Source organism: Parasteatoda tepidariorum, chromosome X1 (genome assembly GCF_043381705.1).
Source record: "Parasteatoda tepidariorum isolate YZ-2023 chromosome X1, CAS_Ptep_4.0, whole genome shotgun sequence".
NCBI lineage: Eukaryota > Metazoa > Arthropoda > Arachnida > Araneae > Theridiidae > Parasteatoda > Parasteatoda tepidariorum.
Window position 1 is genome coordinate 23673662 of NC_092214.1, and position 25906 is coordinate 23699567.

At 28.7% G+C, this 25906-nt stretch overlaps 1 protein-coding gene across 1 annotated transcript in view; it reads right to left on the reverse strand.

Moving 5' to 3' along the window:
• Positions 1-960: 960 nt before the first annotated feature.
• Positions 961-25906, reverse strand: part of LOC107447908 (glutamate decarboxylase) — a 67997-nt gene continuing 43051 nt past the window's right edge. Inside the window, exons 5-16 of the mRNA XM_016062948.4 lie at positions 23707-23825; positions 23476-23555; positions 22575-22678; positions 20461-20528; positions 18869-18933; positions 15888-15966; positions 12966-13047; positions 12069-12136; positions 9865-9914; positions 8213-8357; positions 7666-7717; positions 961-5968 (exon numbers count right to left, since the gene is read on the reverse strand). Of these exons, the coding sequence (XP_015918434.1) occupies positions 5847-5968; positions 7666-7717; positions 8213-8357; positions 9865-9914; positions 12069-12136; positions 12966-13047; positions 15888-15966; positions 18869-18933; positions 20461-20528; positions 22575-22678; positions 23476-23555; positions 23707-23825 (1034 nt within the window). The 3' untranslated portion in view covers positions 961-5846. The remainder of the gene's footprint in view (positions 5969-7665; positions 7718-8212; positions 8358-9864; positions 9915-12068; positions 12137-12965; positions 13048-15887; positions 15967-18868; positions 18934-20460; positions 20529-22574; positions 22679-23475; positions 23556-23706; positions 23826-25906) is intronic.

Genomic DNA, 25906 nt, shown 5'->3' on the forward strand with positions numbered 1-25906 from the left:
CTAGGTTTACAAAGTATTGTGTAATTATTGCATATAATAACCAAAATAGTTGTTACAAGTTGCAAATGTATTGCTACATTTTTTGGCCTAGGATATTCAAAGACACCATTTTCCATTTGTAATTAATTGCAAATTCCATTCGTAATTTATTAATTTATTTGTAATCTATTTTCCATTTGTAATTTATTCCTAGGATATTCAAAAAAACTATTTTTCATTCGTAATTTATTGCCGGTACCTCAAATCTCTAAAAGCATTAAACTTCATTGATAAGTATGAGAAACCGCATAACCTAAACACTTCTAAATTTATAAAATGATTCTCTAGGTATTTTTCGAAAAATATAAAAAAATTGTATTAGTATAGAAGTATTTCCATTATTTTGTAAACCCCTATATAGCTCATCTTCTAAATATACGTAATGGCCTAGATATTCCCTTAATATTAATTTATAATTTTTATGCTTGGTCAGATACATTGTTATAACGTACACACTACCGTATTACCATTGTTATAACGTACACCAAGCTTTAAAATTATAGACGATATAGGGTAACGCTCAAATGGGTATAATACTGTGCCATTGTGCACGTTATGCAAATCTACGTAAATGACTTAGAAGTTTGATTCTGGTAAGCAGTCAGGCGGCCATGGTCCCCCATTCGCCAAACTGCTTATCCCAATGAAGCGAGTTCGAATCCCAGGGTGGTTTGTCTTGTCCTATGTAAATGAAAACTCTAATTATTAGCTAATTTTGTTCTTCATTTTTATTAAATAATTATTAAAGATTTAAATTATACATTAACATGGTAATTATATTTGGGCTTTCGTGCCGCTGTTGAAGAAATTATATGTAAAACACTCTGCACATGATCTAGGAATAAATGAGTCATATATACAATGAAATTCTAATTTTTTGAAATTATGCACTAAATTAAAATACAAAATGAATTATCGTAGTCACAATTAACAGTATTTTATTTAATCTATTCCACAGTGTTTACATTGGATAAAGGGAAAAGATAATTTTTTCTTTAAAAAAAATATACATAAGTGATTAAATGAATTGAATGTAAAATCATAGAGAAATAGGATATTATATTAAAATCATATAAACTTATCAGTTATAGTAAATATTAAAGATATAACCATCAAACATGAAACATAGAGAAATGTGACTAAGCTGTACTTAGTAAAAATATTAATGGCATTGTGATTAAATATCACTTAGTAAGCAAAATATATTTCTCATAAAATCCTTCTTTTGCTAAGAGTGAAATATTTAAAGAAATTAAAAGGAAGAAAATATAGCGATGAAGTTCAAGGATATTCAATGGTGGTTCTTCTTAGGCCTTGCGCTTCAACTCTTTCCCTGCTGCAATTAGGTTTCATTAGTTATAGTTTGTTAGTACAAATCATTCGGCTGGGCAACTGTCGGGTTCGAATTTTAACATGGTGCTTACTAGAAGATGGAGAAAAAAGACCATAACCAAAATTAAAGGACAGTGTCATTAGATTTGATTGATTTATGAATACTTGATAAACAAGAAGCCTTGCGTTTGAATTTGCTTTCAAAGTATTTCATTTGGCTATTATTATAATGTCTCTCGGCTTCAGCAGCTAGAGTTTTTCTGGTAGTGGAGCAGGCCTAAGAGTTTCTGACTTTAAAATAAAGTCGAAAACAAGCAGCCTTTCCTAGTTGCGGAGCCACGTGCTATCTGGCACTTTTTTCTTTTACCAGGATTAGAAATCTCTTTAATATTCATACATTCTAAATGGCAAGCATCGAACGATCTTAGGGAATCTCGTCTTCGGTAATTTGCTTGTCGCCAAGAATGCGAGCCAAATAGCTCTTGGTTTTCACAACCGCAAGAGGGATAGAGTTGACTGCCTGCGGTTTAAAATACAAAATAACATTATACAATATAATTGATAGTACCGGAGAGTGATATGGCCTAGCTCTGAAAATAAGAGCTATTTGCTGTTGAGTGTGGATAGTCAATTGATAAGACACAGATTCAAGACATTGGATATCAAGAGCATTATTGAGGGTGCTCCGATGTCAAATAATTATGAAATTTGGAACTTCGACCGGTTAACGAATGAAGAAAAAATATAATATGTTTATCTAATTATTAAGTGAAACTTTTCAATAACTGGTAATAGTTGGTCTCGTTCTTAATATCGTACTAGAGCTACACCAATTTGAAGTTACCACACGACATTTAGGGCTAAACCAAGTATCAACAATCATTGAGAAAATCTCACTTAATGATTAATCAATAAATCTTAGTTATCAGAGGAAAATATATCCATTTTTTTATTTTAAGTTATTGATTTTAGAAATAGATGACAGCAATTATAATCCTTCTTTAAGTCTCACATATTATCCTCTGGTACTGAAAAAGAAATTTTATTTCAGAGTAACAGAGGAAAAATTCGGGAAAAAATAAATACTTAATTATGCATATAATAAAATAGATAAACTTATTTGAAGCAACCTTTAAGGAATGATATGTCAAAGGCAAGGAAACATAAGCATCCACTCTTTTACCACCATTCACACTAAATTTAGTTATGATCATACTAAAATATTATAAGAGTCGAGAATTGTATATTGATCAACATTAAGAAGTTATACAAGTGTCAAGTGTGGCATTTTATTTCTATACAAATTATTAAATGCTTCAAGAAATATGTTCGTGCATGTTGGCTCAAAAATAAAATGAATAATGGCAGTGCGCTTAAAAATTTCAAAGTACAATGATTAATTGTAATGTGTTGTCAAATTTTATTTCGATAGTGATATGAAAATTGTACTTTTATTGTTATCGTGCTTTAACCATTTAATTCATTTGAGGTCCATTTGAGTACATATTTTGTAGCGTTTTAAATTGTTTTGAGGACACTCATCGATCGTTAAATGCGTTTTGATATATTTTGTCAAATTTATTGTATTTACTCACCTAATACAATTTTAATAGTAAAAGTTTAGAATTTTTGACAATTTTCTTCAATTGTTAAAAAGGCATTTATCAAAGTTTAAATAAATTTTACGAAAACGACTAAAATTTACAAAACAAAAAAAAAAAACCTTTTCTGAGTTTACTTAAAATAATGAAAAACATATCATACCAATATTTTTTTGTAGAACTTTAGTTAATAGTACCTAGAACTAGTTATAGAACCTAGAACTAAAAATAAAAGTATAAATGAAGTTGTTTGTTGTACATAGCAATCGATTTCTTACCTTTTTCTTGAAATTATAACGCAAGCGAAAAAATTTTCATTATATGCATAGCTTTTATTTAAAATGAATTTACTTGCTTTAGAGGCAGTGAGAAACATCTGTAACTTATTTATGGGTTTTCAAAGTGTATTATGTAGTTCTACCAAAGTCCAGCTACGGTATTTCTGAATTAATTCGAAATAGATATAACTACTTAGGTAGAAGAGAAAAAATAGAAAGCTCTCAAATGTGGCGTTTTTCATTTTAAATTAATGTTAAATTAAAATTGAACAATCCGTATTAAAGATGGAATAAATTCTGAACTGGATCAGCATACATAACAAAAAAGAAATAGCGCGAAGCTCAGCTAGGTGTGTTTTCGGCTAAATTAATTTGATAAGTGCTACTATTTGTTATAACTACAAATTTGGCACATTTTAAAATAGATAAATAAGTAAGTTTTAGGTATAGCATGGACTGCAACTGTTAAGAATTATAGAAATTCACAATACTCAGTTATTGACCAAAAAATGTTTGAAATTAAATATTTATTGTAGGTATATCTAAGGTATTCGTTTCATGAATAATTATTTTAATAACGAATTGTGATGACAGCAATTAATAAATTAGGATATGACGTAAGTATTAAAATTTAATTTCTTTGCTTAATATTTTCTCTTACCATTTTTTTTATCAGCTTGAAGTAAGTTTCAAGAGTAATTACTTTGATGTTTGATTTATACTTTAATGAATATTTTTATTCTATTTATATCTTTTATTTCTTAAAACATTTAACAGTGTATTTAAATTTTGAAACTAATGAAATTTATTATGCTCCCTTTACTATTATGTAAATTTACTATTATATTACTATTATATGCTCCCCTTACTATTATACCTGAAAAAAACTGGAAAACTCTTTATCAAATTTGTGATTAATTTTCTAGTGAAGGTATTTATTAAAATTTTAAAAGATAAATACATATTAGTAACCTTTATATCACTTGCGTTTTTGAACATTCCCGTTGTACCACAACTTTACAAGAAACTATGAAAGTATTCTATAGTGCTTTAAGAAATTGAAAACACAAAATATTTTAACTGACAAGCTTAAAATTGGATATGTTTTTATAACATTTATAATATTGAATAAGCATACATGCTATATTAACTTGTCAACAATCCACAACATTCAAAGATTTTTTTAGAGAGGGAAGATTTATGATATAGACAATTATCTCTGAAACATTCAACAGGTGACACAGACATTATTTTAATAATATTTAACATTTGGACGTTCTAGGACTTACAACACTACGAATGTAAGTAATATAACAATTAACAGGTCATTAAAACTATAACGTGAAATGAAAATGTTTAAATATTCCTAACCTAACCTAAAGAAAATATTAAAAGGTGATGGGTTTCTGCATAAGAGTAAAAAAGGAAGCATGCATCAAAAGTAAAAAAAACTTCAATCTCTCATTACAAGACATTTTCTAATAAAAAAGTTCTCATTTTTTCTTTCAAAAATATGCTGGTATTTAAAAATTGTTTCTTTTTTCTTCGCAATTATTAAGAAATATATTTTCAAGTACAAATATATCATCTAAATATAATAAATTTTTTTCATAAATGTTTTAGCCACTAAAGTTATAAACATGGTAACAGAACATTTGAACGAAATAGAGTCCAGAATAGTTTTGTTACAGGGAAAAACTTTTAAATCACAACACAGCAATAGGCACTGAAATAACAAATTATAAACAGAGAACGTAGCCTTCGCAACATTTGATCTCTACCTATGATTCTTAATATTGCTAACAACCGTCCCTGCCTTAAATAGATATTCTTTTATCATGTAAAACATTTAAATAGATTTGTTAAATGTACATTTTATAATTTTTGAACCTAAAATATTTCGATTAATTTCTAAATACATTTATGTACACATAATTAAAGAACTAACACTTTAAATTCGAGACACATAAAATAAACTGCTTAGAATAATTAGTGCTTTACGTTAAAAATATCTCTATACATGCTCAAGCATGTCTGTACGTAACTGTTTGCCTGCTTTTGTTGTTGTGTACTACAATCAATAGCAGGCTAAACGTGTTAGCAACTCTCTACAATGAATACACATAAGTGATGAAACACAAATGAAATTTCTATTCATACTTGAAGATGGAACATGGTTTGTTCACTTACACTTCAGTACATCTAAGTTTGGAAGACATGGATTTTTTGTCGATGAATAATCATCTTTTTACTTGCACAAATACAATGACGATACAAACAAATAGCACGCACTTTATGTAACATATCTAACATTTCATAAGCCTCATTAGGAAGCCGATGACAAGTTAACAATGGCCCAATATATGTATTTTTATAAATTGTTGAAAAGGAAAATTTTTGATTTTAGTTTAAGAAAAATTTTGAAGCATTGGGGAGAAAAGTAAAATTGCCCAACAATTTGCGGAAAACTGGAATTTTGCAAATTGTCAGGTATGTAAAATAAAGTAGTTGGGCCCAGATATAATTTCCTTCTAATTTATACGTGACACATATCTAAATAACAAGCACGTAATATTTCAATCAAAACTATGTGCTTTTACAAATCATGGCCAAGCCTGTCTAATTCATCAAGTGCATAATCTACATCAGCTTCTTGAACAGCTGCACTTGAAATAATGCTTCTGAAGAAATTCGGAATATCCCCCAGAGGTTGATAACCTACAGTGGTAAAAAAAGTTGACATTTTAATTGATCAAGATATAATTAATGTGAGACATTAAGTTTCAAGTTTGTCAAGGCACTAAATTTCAAAACCAAGTTTATCAAATACTATTTACAAGGTGAGTAAACAAAGTAATTATACATTAAATTAAAGCCTGAATTTGCACTCTTTATAGCAGGGTTGGAATTTGAATTCTGAAATAACCTCTAAGTGCGTACCAGTTACGTCTATTTCAGTGTTTTCTAATGTTCAAAAATAGTACCCTTTTGTATGTCTTTTTTTTTCTTTTTAGAAAAAAGGGAAAAAAGCAAACAAAAAGGAATGAATTTTAGGACTGGGCAGTAGTATGCTGTGTACAAAACGTACCCAGTTCCCAATTTTCTCATCACCCATTGGTTAAAATCTGATGAATAGTGGTACACTTAAACCTACTTCAATTATTCTAAGTGACAAGATTTCGGATCGGGAACGTTTTAATCAATTCTTGCAACAGCAGGCTTTTTTTCTGAGAAGATCATCTTCAGTCGTATTTATTATCGGAAAATACTTGAAGACTAGTGAAAACAAAAGCCCTTGATTAAAATCCCCCCCCCCCAAGATTTTTCGAATATTTGCAGATTTGTCCCTCTGTATTTGAGTCTAGAACAAAATTCAACGTCATTCACTATCTTCTCCTAGTTAGGAAGTCCTAGATTAAATGCAACACTTCCATTCTGATTACTTTTTTTTACACACCTTGCATGTGCCAATTTAAAAGTATAACATGTGAAGCCAAATTTAAAAATGTGATATTTGAAGGTCTAATTTGATGCACATTCAGAAAAAGGAACTTCACTTTCCTGATCAACATCAAGTCATTTCAATCTTATTTCAAAACTAATATCTTTCCAGCTTATTTATGCCACCTAACCGCGGGCACCACAAATCAGATAAGAAAAACAATACACCTTTTTGACTTCATGGATCTGCGTTTCGAAATGGACTGACATGAAGTTAACTAATTATTTAAAAAATTTTTTATATGTCTCTTATAGAAGCCATTGTTTCACAAAAAAATATAAATTGTAGTCATACATTCGTTTTATTTGGTCAGCACATTTGAGTTTTTTTTAAAAAGTTTAAACTATTAATTTTCTGAATTCACTTAAGATAATTAATCTTACTGTATATCCATGAAGAAACAAATTTTAATATAATTTATTATTATTGACTTTGTTAAATTATTATTAACTAATTATTAACTTAATTGCCTTTAAAAATTCCCAAGAAAAATGTGCCTTTAAAAATTTTTTTAAACGCGGAATAAATGCTATTGTTTCACCTTCGTGCGTTTGAATCGATTTGACCAATACGCACTGATTTTCTGGTGATTAAGATTAAAAAAATTATTATTAAAAAGATAAGGAACTGATTTATCCTTGCAAACATTGCATACTGTAATCAAATAAAAAATAGTTTATATAAAATTAGCATAGCGGTATTCCCTAAGAAAAGAATTTTATTAAATAGTATTGCAGCATGCTGGTACTGTAATTTATAAGCAGACTATATAATTAAAAGTATGATTAGAATTTAAGTCAAAGTGAATGCTCTTTTTCTCCCTTCAAATGACTTCGAGAAAAGTATTTAAACTAATGAGCTGAATCAAAAAAATGAAAGAAAATTATCTTTATTATTAATATATCAGACATACCTATCATGAGTGTCCCCGCGTTCATCATTTTTGACTTCAACTTTGCGGTAAGCTGAAAAAGAAAGAATTTATAAAAAAAAGTGATCATATTGAGTGTTTGAAAAATGATCATAAATTTAAAAAATCAATTAAAGAAAACGACAGATGATAGAAGAGCATAGTTTCATGCGTTGTGTTTAAGAAACATAAGATATTCTCATCAATTTCAAAATTAGTAAGAAAGCTCCCAGACAGATAACGCTGCTTCTTGAAAAAAGGTCAAACAACTCTTTTACTGTAAGTTAGACTATTTCAACTAAAATATTTGCTTGGGTGTCTGTTAATAATATCTACAAACTATAAATTGTGGTTATTCTGAAAAATTTGTTTTGTAGTTTAGAAAAAAAAATTAGACAGTATCATATAGAGACAAATTTTGCAACAGATTTTAAAAATAAGGAATAAGAAATATGTAGTTTCCAAAACAGAACGCAGCAAACCATAAATTCTCCTTCTTTGATTCCTTTTATGTCTATTATCAATTTAAAACTAAATTAATAAACCTTACTTCTCCTAAAATCTTTTCCTTTTCAGGGGTATGAGGGACTCCTCTTAGCCGTTTTGGGATATACCAGAAGGATACATTAGTGCATTCCGGCTCAAACAAAAGGTGGTATTTATCTTTCTTCTCCTTGATCTGTTTCACTTGATACCTAAGAAAACGTTACATAAAAGTCTTGAGAAATTCAGAAAATCTCTGGGAGAGTAAAACATAGAAATGTGTTTTTTTGCACAAGGATCAAATTGAGGGGTAATCTATAAATGATATCACGCCAAGAGGGGGTTCTTAAATTTGTGAGAGTTTATGACAAGAGGGAGAAAGGGCTTACCAAGAAGTGTGACATCATGCCTTATAGTTACAAGGAAAACATTTAAAATCAGCAAATGAAATATTTTTATTAGTATTATTTGTTATTTTTATCAAAATTAGTACACATCTAACCATCATTGTTAAACATTCTTTTTTCGACGGATTTGGATTTCTGTCCCTCAAAATAAACGGGGGTAGCCGCAGTCAAGGACATATAGTCCCTAGTTTGGTCAAAAGAGTGGTTGGACCTAATTTGAAAATCGCTGAGGCATTCACCAGATATTACGTCCTTGGCTACATTGAATAAACCAGGTGTGCTTTAAAATTCAGAATTAAGGAACACGATAGATATAGCCGTCGTCAAGAATACGGTAAATTATCAATTGCTGCACATTGTTGGAGTCTTGGGAGCAAATTCTACTTTGACAATGCAAAAATTATTTCCACGCTAGTCACATTATCTTCTCTTGATGCCCTGGGATCTTGTTTCATTCATATGAATACTGATTCCCTTGTTAAAGACTGTAGTTTCTCACCACCTCCCCATAACAGGTGAAAATGCATTTTACCTTGATTCGCCCTTCTCGGCCACTGTAGTTTTTCTTGTTCTGTTTCTCTTCTTTATTTTTCGGTTCACTCTCGGCTATTGCGGTTTTTCTAATTTTATTTTTCACCTTCATTTTCCATTTTTCATTGACAAATTTACATATTTTTTGAATTTTTTAAATCACTTTTGTTTCTGCTCATTCTCGTTTGACAAGTCTTGAGAATGGGCGCCTATTTTCGAACGTTTGGAACACGTCAACTTTTATTTCCATCTGCATATGTTTGAAGCCAAAGAAATAATTATTTAATTTTTTATTTTCTTGGGATTAATTATTTAATATCATATGCGAATCTTTTTTCGAGAAAACAACCCAGAAAAACTAGGAATCTCAATTTTTCTTTTCTTGCGGATTTAGATTTTACAGAAAAAGTTAAGACATTTTGGTTCTCTCAAGTTCTGGCATTTTGGTTCAAGGGAAGGTAAGCTGGGGTATTTTTCTTGAAAATCCAAATCTGCAATAAAGAAGTGGGGTTCCTATATGAGATTCCTGCAATTGACCTTAGCCTCACCACCAAGACTGATGATGGGGGGAATCAAGTTTGATAACATTGAATGCATCTTTTGAAAATATATCAGATTAGTATTTTTAAATTTGTGATCCAATGCGTATTTCTTTAGATATTTGACCGTTTTCATACAGTTTGGACGCCCTCTTTTATTACAAAAGCAATATCACAAAATAATATTTGAAATAATTTGTAACTTACAAATCGAACAAAACGATTGTAAATTTATTACTTACTCTGTCATTTTGAAAAGATGATCGATATGTTCTTCGAACCCTTTGTCTCCCTATGAAATTCAGACGAAAAATATGTCAAGAAAATATGTTAGTTATGCATTTTACATTTAGTTTAAAAGTTTAATAAAAAATGTAATGATTTATTGCTTGTTCTATATTAGCTTAAGAAATATTCTGTGAATGATGGCGAATTTCAACAACTCTGTTTATTACTTTCGATGATATGTGTCACGAAGTAGAGAACACAAACATTTTAAATAACCATATGTCTAATAAATTCTGATATTTTCGGATACTGTACGAATGTACAGTACGGACTGTACGAATTTACTAGGCTTCAAAATTACTATGTTAACACTGGTGTACTGAACACTGGTGTTTCATATCGTTCAACTCCATAGAGTTTCAGATTCGATAATTAGTGTGCATAATAACTGCTGAATTATCCTTATTGCTATTGTTATTGTTATTTTTTTGTATTATATCAACCTAGATTGAAACAAAATTTCATTAAAATCTACTCGTAGTTTTGGAGATGAACGTCCCAATCTGAAAATTCTCTTAGTTTTTATACCTATGAATATTTATATTTTAATATAAGTTAAATCTTTTTGTAGTATTAGTAATAATATGGGCACACTAGGAACGCAGAATTTTGAGTATCGAGATTAGTGCTAAAAAGCTTAATAAAATTGTGTGCAACATTATTTTAATTACCCATAAACAATTTTTTTGATTTTTAGTTTTGGTGCTCGAGAATAATCAATTCAGAAAAAAATGACAGGAAAAAAATTCTCTTAAATAAACAAAATCGATTTATCCGTCCAAACATTTTTTAGTCACTTTTGTTTAAATGACAATGACGTAAATTTTATCAATTTTTTAGAGAATTTCAAACGATTCCAAGTCTGTGCATATATTGATGCTTGAAAACAAATTATCTCAATTGGGGAAAAATAATTTTTTATTATATCACACTATCTTTCAAGACAAATTAACTAGTAAATAAATTGATCCACGTTTAGATGCGATAACTGCTAAAATTAAAAAAAGCAGTAATTTATTCGATTTTTGAATTATATTTTTGATTTATGTTGAAGTCATCTTATGTGTCATCTTACATTACATTAGTCTTTGAAACGTTCCCTGTCTTTTTCACTAAGGTGTAAAGAAGAGTAAAACGAGATGGGGCGGAATTAAATGCTCAAAATTAAAAAAAAAAGTTATGCTTGCCATGAAACTGTCTTAATTAGTCTCGCAGAATCAAACTAGGTAGTAAGTTCAAAGGGTTTCGTTTTAAAACACATGAAAAAGTGTGAGCATGTATTAAGAACTTTCATTTACTTATTTTTCATATTTGAAATAAGTTAAAAGTTTTGATAGAAATAAAATTCTAGATCAGAACTGCTCTCAAATGAATACATTTTAAGAAGTATATTGCTTACAAGCATTGCTTATTAAAATGCATTTTATAATATCTTTTAAACAGTTTCTTATATCATAAACGTATTAAAGGGATGAGACAAGGGCTAGTGATAAAATACATCTTTTAAAAAGGATGTCATTTTTAAATTGAAATGTTTTTCCTTAACTGTCCAGAATTTCCACGAAATTACAACACAATACTAAGAAATATCTTATCACTTTCTTAAAAATTGCGGAGTTTTCTTAAACAATTTGAAAATAAGGCTTATTATCACACTGCCTCAAACTCGTCATTTATACTATACGTTATAATAATGCTATATAATACTAGATAGCAACGCAAAATAGTTGACTATATATTGTTGATTTTTACCATATCGATGTAAGTCATTAATTCGTAGCTTTATTGATTCTAGAATATCACGAAAATGACCCATTTTGAAGCAAATTCCAAACATAAAGTACACTAAAGAAATCTTTTTAGAATAATCGTCTTCAATAAGTCTAAAATTCTCATGAGCTATTCGTATAACTACTAAAAACAAATTTCTAAAAACGTAAAATATTCGAATAATTTGTATCAATTAAACTTAACATTATAATATTCTGAGATTTAATAACAGTTTTTAAATTATTAAGTTTTTGAAAAAAAATGACTGATATTTTGAATCAGAGTCGTAGTGTGCCCCACAATTATCATTAAAATGTGTAATTAAGAATTTTTTATATCGTATCAATCATTTTGTTAATTATAGAGTTTTCAAAGCAGTCATGCTTACTTTAGATCTCCATTGCAGCCACAATTTAAATACGTCATTATGCCGTCCACACTGAATGACTTTATCTCCTAAATAAGAAAAATGAATTGTGTAAGATGTAACATGATCTCATGAAATACTTCTTAAAGCTTCGTCATTGCAAGCATGAAGAATGCAAAGCAGAACACTCTGAATTTTGAATTTTTACGTACTAAAATGCAAATCTAATGGTTTAAGAATTATACTACAAATGTGCTAAATTTATAAATGAAGACAATATTTCAAAATACGAAATTAGACACCAAATGTGTTTTCAATTAATAAACATTTTTTATATTGGATTTCAGAATTTTCACCATCAAATAACTGCAGATACTGCAATCTGAAAAATATGGTTTTACTCATTTAGTCAGATGAATTGTAAGTTCAAGCTATATATTGCTAATTAAATATTTTGCGCCTTTCGAAATAGTTCTGAAATCATTAAGCCACTTGTGACTGTAATTTTAAATGACAAATACAAGGCTTGAATGAAATTCTAGGAGTAGTTTCCGAGAAATAAAGCTCCAAAAAGGTAATTCTTTTTTTTCGTGAAAAATTCGATCGATTTTGTTCAAATTTAGGGTTTATAAGTTTTAAAAGAAGGGAATGTTTGTATGCATTGCAAATCAGAAATTTGTCGGTTGAAAATATGAAAGAATAAAAAATTAAAATAGAAGAGTTTTTTCTTAGATTTGCTGTTTCTTTCTTTCCCTTCTCTTTTCTTTCCACATTGGGGAATTGCTCCGTCAGTAAAAGTTTTATTTCTTTTCCTTTTTTTTTGCCATCAGTTTTGATCTAATGTTTCAAAATGGAGTGTGCAGATTTTTAATGGTTTATTTTGAATAAAAGTATAAAATAACTTTATATTTTTATCACCTGTATCGTACTGAACGTCGTAATGTTTATCCTGTTGGAAAAGATAATCTGCTGATAGCTGGTTGCAACTTAACAGAAGACCCTGAAAGTATAAAGAAATATCATATTGTTTAATTATTTTCTTGTTTATTAAATTTATTATACAGGATGATTTGTAATCACCACCCTTAATATGCATTCTGAGAGACTTTTTTGAAAATTAACTAAAAGAAGTAGCACCTACTTCTTTTAATGCGCAAAATATAAAATAGACCACACTTAATAACTTTTGTTCTAATGATCGGAACTTCACGTTCCAAGACTCATTCTTAATGGTTCGAGGGAGAAACCTCAAATATGCTAATTAATTATTGCAGACGATATTTTAAGTTACGAAATCAAACACAAAAACGTACTTTCTCTGAATAAACGAAACTTTTTTTTCAACGGATTCGGGTTTCTGACCTCAAAAATATAGGGAGTAGTCGTAATCTGCTAAATATGGCTCCGATAGTTTGGTTAGGACAGAGGTCCTAACTTTTGACCCCTTAATGTTAATTTTACTTTTTGCGTATTTCCCTATATCTTGAGAACTTTTTAAGCGAATTGAAAAGTTTTTGCACATGATTGTAAAATTTATTTATCCGAAGATAATTCCATGAAAAAAAAAACTTTTAATAAATATTTCTCATTTTTTACTATTTTATTTAATATTAGTCAAAACATTTTAAATAGTAAGGTATGCAATTTTTTTACGTCATTTTAAGGAACATGATTTTACAGGGCAAAATTTTAGCTACATCGGCCAAATAGTTCCCGAGAAGTTGAATTTTTAAAATACAATTTTTTTGAAATTTGATTTCTCAGAAACTGTTTGACTGATTTCACTGAAATTTTGTAATTTTGCCATGTAAAATTATATTCTTTAAAATGATGTAAAAAATTCCTTACCTTACAATTCAAAATTTTTTTGGCTAACATTCTCTTAAAAAGTTCTCGAGATATAGCGAAATACACAAAGAGTAAATTTAACATTAAGGAGTCCAAACTTTGGACCGCTCTACTGATCAAACTATTGGAACCATATTCTCCAGATTACCGCTACACCCAATATTTTGGGGGTCAGAAATTCAAATACCTCGAACAGAAGGTAAATTTATTTAGAGAAAGTATGTTTTTGTGTCTGATTTCGTATCTTAAAATATCATCTGTACTAATTAATTAGCATATTTGAGTTTACCCTCCTCGAACCATTAAGAATTAGTCCTAGAACGTGAAGATCCTATCAATAGATCGAAAGTTATTGAGGGTGGTCCGTTTTTTATTTTGCGCACTGTATATTAGCGATGCAATATATATATATATATATATATATTTTAATCTAACATTATAACAAACGGAAAAAACAAGCGGAACGGATTTAAAAAAGATATTACTTCAGAGACATTAATTTTGTTTTTTTTAATTTTTTTTATTTCCANTATATATATTTTAATATATATATGTATTTTTTATATTTGTACGCTATATTATATATGTACGCTTTTCGTAATATTCTGAACAAAAGTCTCAAAGAGGACTAGGGTTTTAAAAATCAAAAATTTAAAAAATATTGGTAATAAAAATATATTACGGTTCATTAAAGAATTTTTTTTTTTCCGTTTGTTTCCGTGCAGAATTCTGTTAGTTACAGAAGTTTTAATTTCTGTTTTCCTGTTGTTCATTTTATTTTCTTAGTTACTAACGAATTTCTGAAGATAGAGAATCTTTTGATAGCACTACACTTTTTAAAATGGTTGAAAACAAAGGCAATGCTTTATCAAAATTAGGAGCAATAGTGCATGGTAATTTTAAAATCTCAAAGGATTTCTTTTCAAAAATTTAAACACGACCATCTTTTTCGAATAGTAAATTTGAATAGGTAATTAGATATTGATATTTGATTGTTTTTAAATTTTTAATTCTTTTATTATTATTTAAGTTGATAGATATTGATTTAGATAATGACAAAAAAATTCTCTTAATGTAAATAGCGCAAAATCAAAGATATCTTTGAAAAATTTTAAGTCGAAAAATGTTATTTATTAAAATATTAAAAATGTATTGCATAATGCATTTGTTTAATTTTATGATGAAAAAAACAGATGCAATTCTAAAATAAGGACTTCAATTTATCTACTATTTAAGTTTAAATTGAGAGATAACATTGTATTTCAAAAAAGGTGTTCTAAAATTTGATAAAAACATTAAACTGATAAAAATTTAACACAGAACATGGAATTATAAATCACGTTAAGAGGGGGGGGGGAAATAACAAAAACTCAACATACAGGTTTCGACGTAAAGCTTTAAAAACAAAAGATACTGCAAAAAATTTCTTTGATTAATTATTTCAAGGGTTGTTTGTAGTGGCACTAGATAATGACATTGCATAGACTACAACGATGTAAAATCGATTCCCGGATGCACTCGATGATGCGAGGTGTGTTTTTGATGTATAAACTAGTGATTAAAGGTTATCGATACGAAAAAGTCACTCGGATTTCTCAATCCGGTGAGCGCGGAGGCCATGGAATGGGTCCGGCAATTTTGTTATTTTCGCCCTCTAAACGTGGTTTGAGTGATGTATGGTAAATTTTCCTCCTCTTGGTGCCTTTTATCACCTCTCTGAGTTTGTTGGCCAAATTTTGGAACACCCTCTATGTTTTAAAAGATGCTGCCCAATACAGTAACAATATATCACGAATTTATTTCGGAAAATTTAATGAAGATTGTTAAATGAATGTGCAATTTTTCCCTTTTTGTCTCTCGTGCATGTTGAAAACTTTAAAAAAAATATATCTATCCAAATTACAACTATTTCTATAAAGAATGAATTCTGATTGAAATAAACGCATGTTTCCTTAAAAATTAAAATAACTTATATTTAAAAATGGTACTCACCTCTTCTTTAAAGTGACACGTGCTGCATTGTAGCAACGTTCCTAGCAATTTATGAGGATTCCATGTCACTGATTTAGCCCTGAAAGAATTGATGCCCATCTTATGTCCTCAATGGCAATAAAATTCATAAAAATAGATGTAAGCAATTGTTTTAAATAATGTATGAACAGTGATAAAAACTGAAATCGACTTTATAAAAGAAATTTAAATGTAAACTAGCAGGCCATCGTAAGCGAAAAATACCCGATGTTTCGTTTCAAAATATATAAATAAATAAATAATCTATAAAGACAAACTTTTATAAAAAGACAGTTTAAAAATCTGAATGGTTTGTTAAAAAAATAGAGGGTATAGATATTTTATCTACGAATAGATATAGGGTATAGATATGTATTATTAGGATANAAATAAATAATCTATAAAGACAAACTTTTATAAAAAGACAGTTTAAAAATCTGAATGGTTTGTTAAAAAAATAGAGGGTATAGATATTTTATCTACGAATAAATATAGGGCATAGATATGTATTATTAGGATATATTATCACATAATATATCCTAATACATATTTATTGAATCCTTGTCAAAAATGATGTTGTAAATATGCACATAAGGGGCAATTAAGCAAAGAAATTTCATAATCTGACTAAGTATTAATTCAAAAAGAGGGATTTAAGACATTAAAACTAGTTTGAAAACCACATAAAAGGATTTTTAATATTCGTTTTTCACTTACTCTCACTAGGTTCGATGAATTTAAATTCGCTTTCTTTTTAAAAGATTCGTCAGATTTTCATCACATTTTTATATATTTTTTAGTTTATTATTAATTTGCGACTCCCAATGAGGGTACTTCTTTTACTTTGTTTTTAACAAGGATACTGAAAATTTATATTAAAGGTAGAGATTATAAAACTCCACGTATTACAATGAATAATTGTTCATTTAATCAATTAGCTGCAAGCTTTATTTATCACCTTAACATATTATTTTGTATATACTTAACCCACAAATACTTAAGCATTAAGAATAATTTTTATTCAAAATTTGTTAAATGGAGAAAATACAGTTTAGGAAATTGTAATTTTATAAACTGTAATGAACAGTTAATAAAATTATGTAGAGCCATGATTATTAATAGGTTCATAAGAATATAATATGCTTATAATTTTACTGTTGCATACCAAATATTTTTCTTAAAAATGTTACTTAAACAATATTTCAATTATATTTTTAACAGCTACAGAGATTTACCTTAAGACCTAATTAATAATTCAACAAAATCAACAAAATTAAAAAAAAATTTTTCCTTCTAAGTTATGTTGTTTAATGGATATTTACAATAAAATTGAGTATAACCAAATAAATATAGTTTATTCAATTAGCTAAGACATAAAAAATATATATAAGTACCTAGACTTTAGAATACATAAAATTGAAATAGATTTATTATTTATTGCTCATTTTTAATAATATTTCGCAAAAATTTAAGTATTAAATAATTTTACAAAAAAAAACGATACTTCGAAATAAATCTTTACATCAACACACAATCAAATCTTAGCTAATGCGCACAATTTTAATGTTTACTATTATTTTTGAGATAGTAGAAATAAATTTTCAGTCTTAATAGATTTATTAAGTTTTATAAGAATATATGATTAAAGCTGTTCTTTTTTTAATTAATTAGATATTCTCCATATAAGCATGCGATATATTTTATGTTTCTGTAACTTTTTTAACATTATTGTTGTATTGTGAGATTAAGAAAACTAAAAATAATATGTATTGTTACTATTAATGACATAATGAATAATTCATGTGACTTATTTCTCACGATTGTACTATATATAAATTTATGTGACCTGAGAAAAATGTTTTATGACTGATAAAATCTGAAAGGCAGTAATTTTTTGCGAAAATCAGAAAAGTATGATTATTGCCATCAGGAAAAGTATTCAATTGTGATTGCTTATCTTAATGTTATTACTGTCAAATGCCAGTCGTTTGTCAGCTAGGCCATTGAACAACTGACTCTCTAATATTTCTCTACTTGACTGGAGAAGGAATATACTACAGTGCACTCGTCCAAATGCAAGGCAGTCATACCCTGAATAGTCATACAAAGAGGTAGTAGAAGAGTCAACAATGCTTAAACAAAAAAGATGCGCACGAAGACGATCATGTCAAGTTTGGTGTTTAATAGTTGCAACTGCAGGTCATGAACAAGCTGCAGTTTAATCAACAGTACATTGTAAGGTTTTCCCGCTAAAAATGCAAAATCGTTTCACAGAGAAAGCTGAGCTGAATGGAATCTGAAGTTTCCAGAAGGTTCCTGAGGAACCAAAAATCCCTTCTTGGCAATGTTGTCAGCCTTTTCATTTCCCGCAATGCCGGATCATATTGCGGGAGGGAATAATGAGTTCAGCATCCGTAAAATTCATATTACGGTAATATTCACTAAATTTAAGTGATTTAATGATTTCACAGTAAATATTACTGTAAAAATTACGGTATGTCAAATTTTTTGTTCCGTAAAAATTTAATATAATAATGCAATTTACGGTAAAAAGTACTGACACCCTGAATGTCAGTACTTTTTAGCACAATTTGATCCAATATTTTTTACAGTATGTCCCAAAATGAGATGTATCCTAATTTAAAAATTACAACAAAAACCAGAATTAAATTGAAGGAGCTATGGACAATAGATAAGACCCACCTTTTCTAAGGGGGATATTTTTTCCTCTAACGAAGTCTTAATATTGTTTACGAATATTTTGCAAGTAATTAACAGGTGCTCTACACTTTCCCCGAATTTTTACTTGATAATGGCACAATATACAGATACATCTTATTACCAATATCTAATATGGAAATTTGGCATTTTTTTTTACCAAAAAACGCTTCCCTAAACAATTTAAACATGTGGCTAATAATTATATTGCTCGAAGCCTTTCAATTTACATTAGAGTGCCTTACCTTTCAACTCCACTCATCTTGTACCTGTATTTTCGGCTCAACAGCACTCCACCTCCCCAGGCTGCCTGTGATAAAAACCATTAGTGAATTTATTTATTATTTTTTTTATTCATTTTTATCAACAAAATGTTTTAATTATTCTTCCCTTTGAATGGAAATTTTTTTTTAGTGTAGCATTATTTCCATTTATTTTTACCCTGATCTTATGGAAGGACATAACTTTCTAACACAAATATCTTGGAAAGTTGTGATTCGATTTTGGCGAGAATTCTTTTATTTGATATAGCTAACTAAACTTTTATAATGTGCCGTTTATTTATTTCGATAGCACAATTTCTTCTCTTTTTTTGTGTTAATAAACCTTAAAATTTTGTTTTGTGGATATGTAAATAATAATAATAAAAATTGTATTGCAAAAACAAACCATATTAAATAAAAATTTAAGAGTTCGTTTCGGGAACTAACTTGCGCTGCCGTTAGTAGAATTGGATGGAGCCCAACTATTGTTACATCAAGATGTTTATGATTCTATAAGATTTCAGCCATCCTAATGAATGTATCTTTTAGAAAACTGAAACACTTTGAAGGAACTGGAAAGATCCAATCAGAACAAGCGTCTTAGTCTTCTGATGTCTGGGTTTGGATAAGTACGTTTATAATGCTCTATCTCACACGACTTGGTTTGCGCCAATTCATGGATCAAGTATAATCAACACTCCTACAGCACGGACTGGGCTCCTTCTGCTTATCATCTATTCATTTACAGCAAAGAAGAAATTGCTTAGAGCTCAGCACTTTTTTGACGATGAACTTCGAAACACTGTAACTAGTTGCTTGAAATCACACGCGATTGTTTTATGCGGTAAAAATTGGTAAGTTCGCAAAACACAATGACAAGTGCCTGAATGTACTTGGTAGCTATGTTGAATTATAGGGAAAACTTTTAACTTTCAAACGTATTAGGTGGACCAGAAAGTAATGTTTCAGTGCATTTAATATTTGTTACCAACATTTTATTTTTAATCAATAATGTAGTCACCCTCGTTAGCAACAACCTTTCAATCAACCTTTTATCAATGGTGAATCGAAAATGAATCGAAATGGATTGAAAAAAATGAATTGGTTTTGAAAACTAACGAATATTTCATGGGCCGAAACTATATTACTTTCTGGTCCCCCTAATAAATAAATAAAAAAATTTGATGGATACATGAATATACTACGAAACAATGTTTAGTTCCCGAATTGCATTCTTAATGACACATTACAAGATTTAATTCAATCAAACAGAACAATTTAGATTTACCTTAATTAATATTTCTTAACAATTTATTAACAAAAGTTTTCAACGAGTGACATAATGTAAGCAATATTTTCCAGGAACATTTATTTCAAATTTCACTGTATTTTGTTCCAAAGAATGTAATATGGTGATTCACGAGTCCACAGATTTTAAATCATCGAAAAAAAATATTAATCATTTTTATTATTATATGAATTGAAAAGAACTACATAGTTCATAAAATAAGGGAAACTATATCAGCAGGAAGAAAATAAAATAAAAAAACCTTATTTACTCAATAAATACTTACGTCTATGTGAAACCAAATACCGTACTTATCACAGATATCAGCAATATCATTAATTGGATCAAAAGCACCTAAAATGTTATTAAAATATTTATTAATACTTATGAAACTCATATACATTGCATGATCAGAAGACACCGAACACTTTTAATTTATACAATATTTTTTCATACTTTAAAGATATATAAAGATTATTCTGTTAAATGTATGAGCGTTGTTAATAAATTCTATTTTTTAAACATCATTCTTCTAATTTTTTAAGCGTTAAAAAATTAGTTATTATTATTAGTTATTATAATTAAAATTATTTAAATTTTTTAAGCATTAAAAAATTAGAAAGTTGCATTTAGTTTTTAAATGCTTAAGTAGCTTGAAAAAGCTTGTTAGTAAATGTAAGGTTGATAAGACTTAATGTATGTTTCATTCTACTATCCTTTTAACGAATACGCCTAAAACTATTATTTTACTGTACCGTAAGTGTTATCTTTTGGAATATTGAAACTTATAGAGAATATGTTAAAAGCTTAAAATCATTTATCCCTTTACTTTGAAGAAAAAAGCTATTCTGAATTTTATTATCAGAGATTTGTGATAAACAGTCTCTTATCACTAAAACTTATAAGTACCATTTTAAGATATTTTAATATTAAAATTCATTTTTAAAGAATGTTCTAAATACCGAAATGTTAAAGCAGTTAAAAAGTTTGTATAAAATAGCTAAGTTTAAATTTTTTTTAGCAAAGTAGTGAAACATATGGTTGGGTAATATTTTAATAGTCACATTTTGCTGTATACTATTTTGTCCGTTTGCACATCAATATTCGATTTAAAATAATGATAAAGTGAACTTAAATGAAAAATTACGACACAGAAAACGAGGGATGTAACAAATATGATGAAATATACTATTTTGAGACAAAAACACAGAACAAAGCGTGAAACCGAAAAATAGGCATATCATTATTTTACATCCTGGTCCGGGGAATCATTGATAATTATTTTACGGTGGTTCGAATCAAATTTTAGTCTTATCGGACCAATGAACCAACGTTAAATTCGAGCTCTGCAATAATATGGATATCCAATATTAAACAAAGAAATTCGAAACACATTTCATAACGAAGTTTTTCTTTCAGGCCATCATCTTCTTAGACTACTTGAAATGAGATTTTTGATTAAGATGTTTAACTGATATGAGTACTACAAAAAGTTTTGAGGGCCTCCTAGAAAAAAAAAAATGTGGCGTAACTACCACTACAATTATTAAACGTAAATTCACTAGTATATAGAGCATGTCAACTCGATTCTATGTTGGGGTACCTTTTCAGATGAATGTATGCATTGTCGATATGCATTCTCCCCAAATTGGTGACCTTCAAACGTGATGTGAACACGCCTATCTAGATAGAAACTCCCACTTCGATTTAAACACGCCTACTTCGATGGCTGGTCCACATTGAACAGTTCATTTGCTACTTGTGAGTGCGACATTATCCACCTCCTCGTGCTGTTGCTACTCAGTCTCGATCATACACAACGTAAGCCTCTTCACACTCGACTGCTAATAGCAACACATTAGCGACCACGATCGTAAACCTAATACAGCTCTCACAACAATCGTGCAAACTCGGTGAACTTAATATAGCTCGCACTATAAGCACTCAAAATCCGATGAACTTAGTACAGTTCTCCCGGTGTTTCACAGTTATGGAAACTAGTGGTATCCGTTCGTTGAATTCTATCCCTGATAAACTTCTAATATTGTGGAGTAACTACCACTACAATTATTAAACATAAATTCACTAGTATATTAGACGTGTTAACTCGATTCTATCTCGAGGTACCTTTAGATAGATGAAGGTTGGCATTGTCGATAATTACTCGCCTCGCATAGAAAGCTATAATTCCTTCAAAGAATGCCTTTGCATATGAGAACAATGGGTGATATTTGATGGAGAAACTTAATCATATTGTGCAAAAAAAAACCTCCGTAAATTCATATTTTCTTGAAAAGAATCTGTTCAAGCTATTATTTATTAACTGCTATTATTTTGCCCATTGTATTTCCATTCTACGTGTCATAAAAATAACAAAACTCATGTGTTGATATGACTCACCAAGAACCGTTGTTCCAGCTGTGGCACAGACAAAGAAAGGAGTATAACCTTTTGCTTTATCCGAAATAATGTACTGCTCAAGCTCACCAGGTATCATTCTGCCCCTATAAAATATAGATAGAGGTTTAAAAAGTAATGTAATACTATGCATCGTGTCAGTAATGCTAACTCTATCAAAAAAAAATTGAATTTTAAGAACAGATGCCATAAACAATTGTAATGCACATAGTTGACAAATATTTTAAATAGTAGCATAATTTTATTTTTATTAAAGGAATACTTAGTATATTACCACATAGTGATTTTTTAAAGTTTAATTCAAAACATTTAAACTATTATACAAAAGCTAACAAGCCAAATATTGAATCCCGGGCAAATTGGTACAGAAATTTCTTTGCTCTACTTTCCCATTAAATTATATAGGGGGGGGGGACGGTTTTTTTATGTAAAAAAAGCCTTCCCTTTAATGTTCGGAAAAAGCCGGGACAAAAACTCAGGGAGTTTAATGTAAACGCAAATTAGAAGAATTTTATCAGCTATATTTATACAAAAAATATGCAAGCCTTTTGGTTACCCTAACCATACGTCATACTTTTTAATAATGCGTTTATGATACACACTTAGTTCCTAATGAAATGTTATTAAATAAATTTCATTGATAGATTAATTACAATTTCATTGATGGATTATTTTATAGAGTAATTTGAAATATAGATTAATTACAGAGATCATAGACAAATTACATAGATATTTAAAATTGTACAAAAAGGTTCTCACTAAAATATTTCGAAAATTTCATAAATATTTATGCAACTTATGACCGACCTGAATTGCAAAAAATATTTTAATGTTGAAGCTTAAAAATGTAAACTTTTTAGGAAAGTTTTTAATAAAAACTTACCTTTTGTCACATTTCACCTCACGAACAAATTCTGTTCCAATCCCCATCACCATTCCAGCACCGTTCAAAGAATAATGCGACTAAAAAAAGAAGAAAAAAGGGAAACAATTACGCTTCAATCGAAAACTAGATCTTCAAATGGAACTAATTTAGCACGATTTCTTCATTATATTTGTTAGGTGAGATAATAGGACAACAATAACTGTTAGGAGACAATTTTTTAATGCTTACGTGTTCGCTTGTATAGATGACCAATTGTTGCCCAAGACTGATTAGACCTTTTTGCTTGTAATCAGGAAACATTTTATGTCGGGCACACAGGCAAGCATATAAGTTTGATATCGAACCACCTAAAGAACGGGAAACACTTTTATTTTTAGCACTTATTATGTCGAAATGTGAAAAAAACGTATTTTAAAAAATAAATGGAATGAACTGCAGAACCTGTCAGCATTTTTTTCTGACCTGTCGAAATATCCTTTAACTATCCCTTGTGTCAGATGTCGTCAAACACCTAAACTTCTTAAGATAATTTCTATATATTACGTCACTATGACGCAACTTATTACTGAGTTGTTTGTAGTATCCGTAAAAAATGGTAAGTGTTTGTAATTTGTTGCACCTTATGAACGCATTTCATAAATTTTTTGTTTGAAGGAAATATTAAGAAATTTTTTTGATGATTTTTATGATTTTAAACTATTGCTTGATATTGTTAAACTTTGAAGGCAAAAGGAAGCAATTTGTTTATGGGTCATATGCATTTTATATATAAGTCTTATTTATTTCACTTTACATATTAATTTTAATTAATATAATTGTTTTAATTAATATTAATTTTAATTCGCATATAAATTTTATGTATTTCCTATATAATTATATAAATTTAAATGAAAATTCATATCCTTCGTGATGTTGAAAAAGCAAGGTAATAATTATAATAACTTTCTATAGTATGGTTATAGTGTTATTCACAAATTTTTTTTGTTGAATTTTATTTATGATAAATTTTATAACGAATTACCTTATTTTTAGAAAATTACTTTTATTTTACTTAGACTTCAGTTGAAGTAAAATTTAAATAGTTGTTTTTAAAAATAAAGCAGCTATTACTTCAAACTTTTAGATCAATATTTTTCACCTTGTAAAATTTCTTTTGAATTCTCATTATTCAGAAATTAGCACAATTTTTCGCCTAGCCCTTAAGTTCTAAGCTTCTTCCTTATAGCAGAGCATTTTTTCTTTTTCTTTCTTTTTTGCCAATGAGGAAAGGTAGGGCATCTATGCCCGGAATTTTCCCGAGACAGGCACAGCAGACGAAATATATTTCAGAACAATTTTTTTTTTCCATTTTAAGTTTTTCTCATTTTTTTCCATTTTTATTTATTTTTTTAAACAGTTTGGATCATAAGTTTGGCTTGAGTGGATTATGCGTCATTTATTCCCGAGTAATACTCGTATAGCTTTATTAGTATGTACTAGTATTTATAGCTTTCAGTCACTTTTACTCATATAACCATGTTTTATCGCTTTTATAGTTCTGACTTTATTATAGATATTTTTAATTAACGCAAATAAAATTGCACCATTATAGCAGTTGCAGTAGAAATATTTTAAAAAATATAAATACCGAAAAGAGTTTTTTTTTGTTTTGTTGATAAAATGAAAGAAATCTAAATCTAAAATATAGATTCATTTGTTTTTCGCACATCACGCTGTGTAAACATTGTAATGTCGGGGACCACCTGTACGAGAAGGAATACCAGGGATTATTTTGGGCAAGAAAGTTTAAGAGAAGGATATGCAACCAGTTTTCTTGCTGAGCAATTGAACCACCATACCAAAGTAAGAAGTGTTTAAAAATTCTGCTTCTATTCTGGACGAGTAAATTGAAAAAGGGTAAAGGGAAAGCATGATAATGTTTCAATGCAGTACCTTTGGGTCAGAGATTGAAGTGTGAACTAAGTATTTGACAATAAATAGACTCTTAAACAAAAAATGCGTCATAATTTTATGAAAAATCATGGTAAGGGGAATATTTAATTAATTCTAGATATGGATTATGTAAAACTTTTCATATGAGATTTTCATCCTTATTATTTCAAACTCAATATTTTTATTTCTGATTTTAAGATACACTTGTTTATCTGCAACATGAATGGTATACACATAACACATAATTTGTAATATGGTTTAATAATTTTTTCTGAAATTTCTAATTGCTAATAAACCTTTTTTATTGATACTTAATTTATAATTAATTTCATAATTTCCAATAAGAACCTGGGTATTCTTACCTGAGCTTCTTAATTTAATAATGTTTAAATTTTAACTGAAAAATATTTTTAGAGGTAACAGTACAAAACATATTAAGAAACTATTGTTAGCTTTTTTTCAATTAAAAGCAATGTAATATTTTAAAAAACAGATT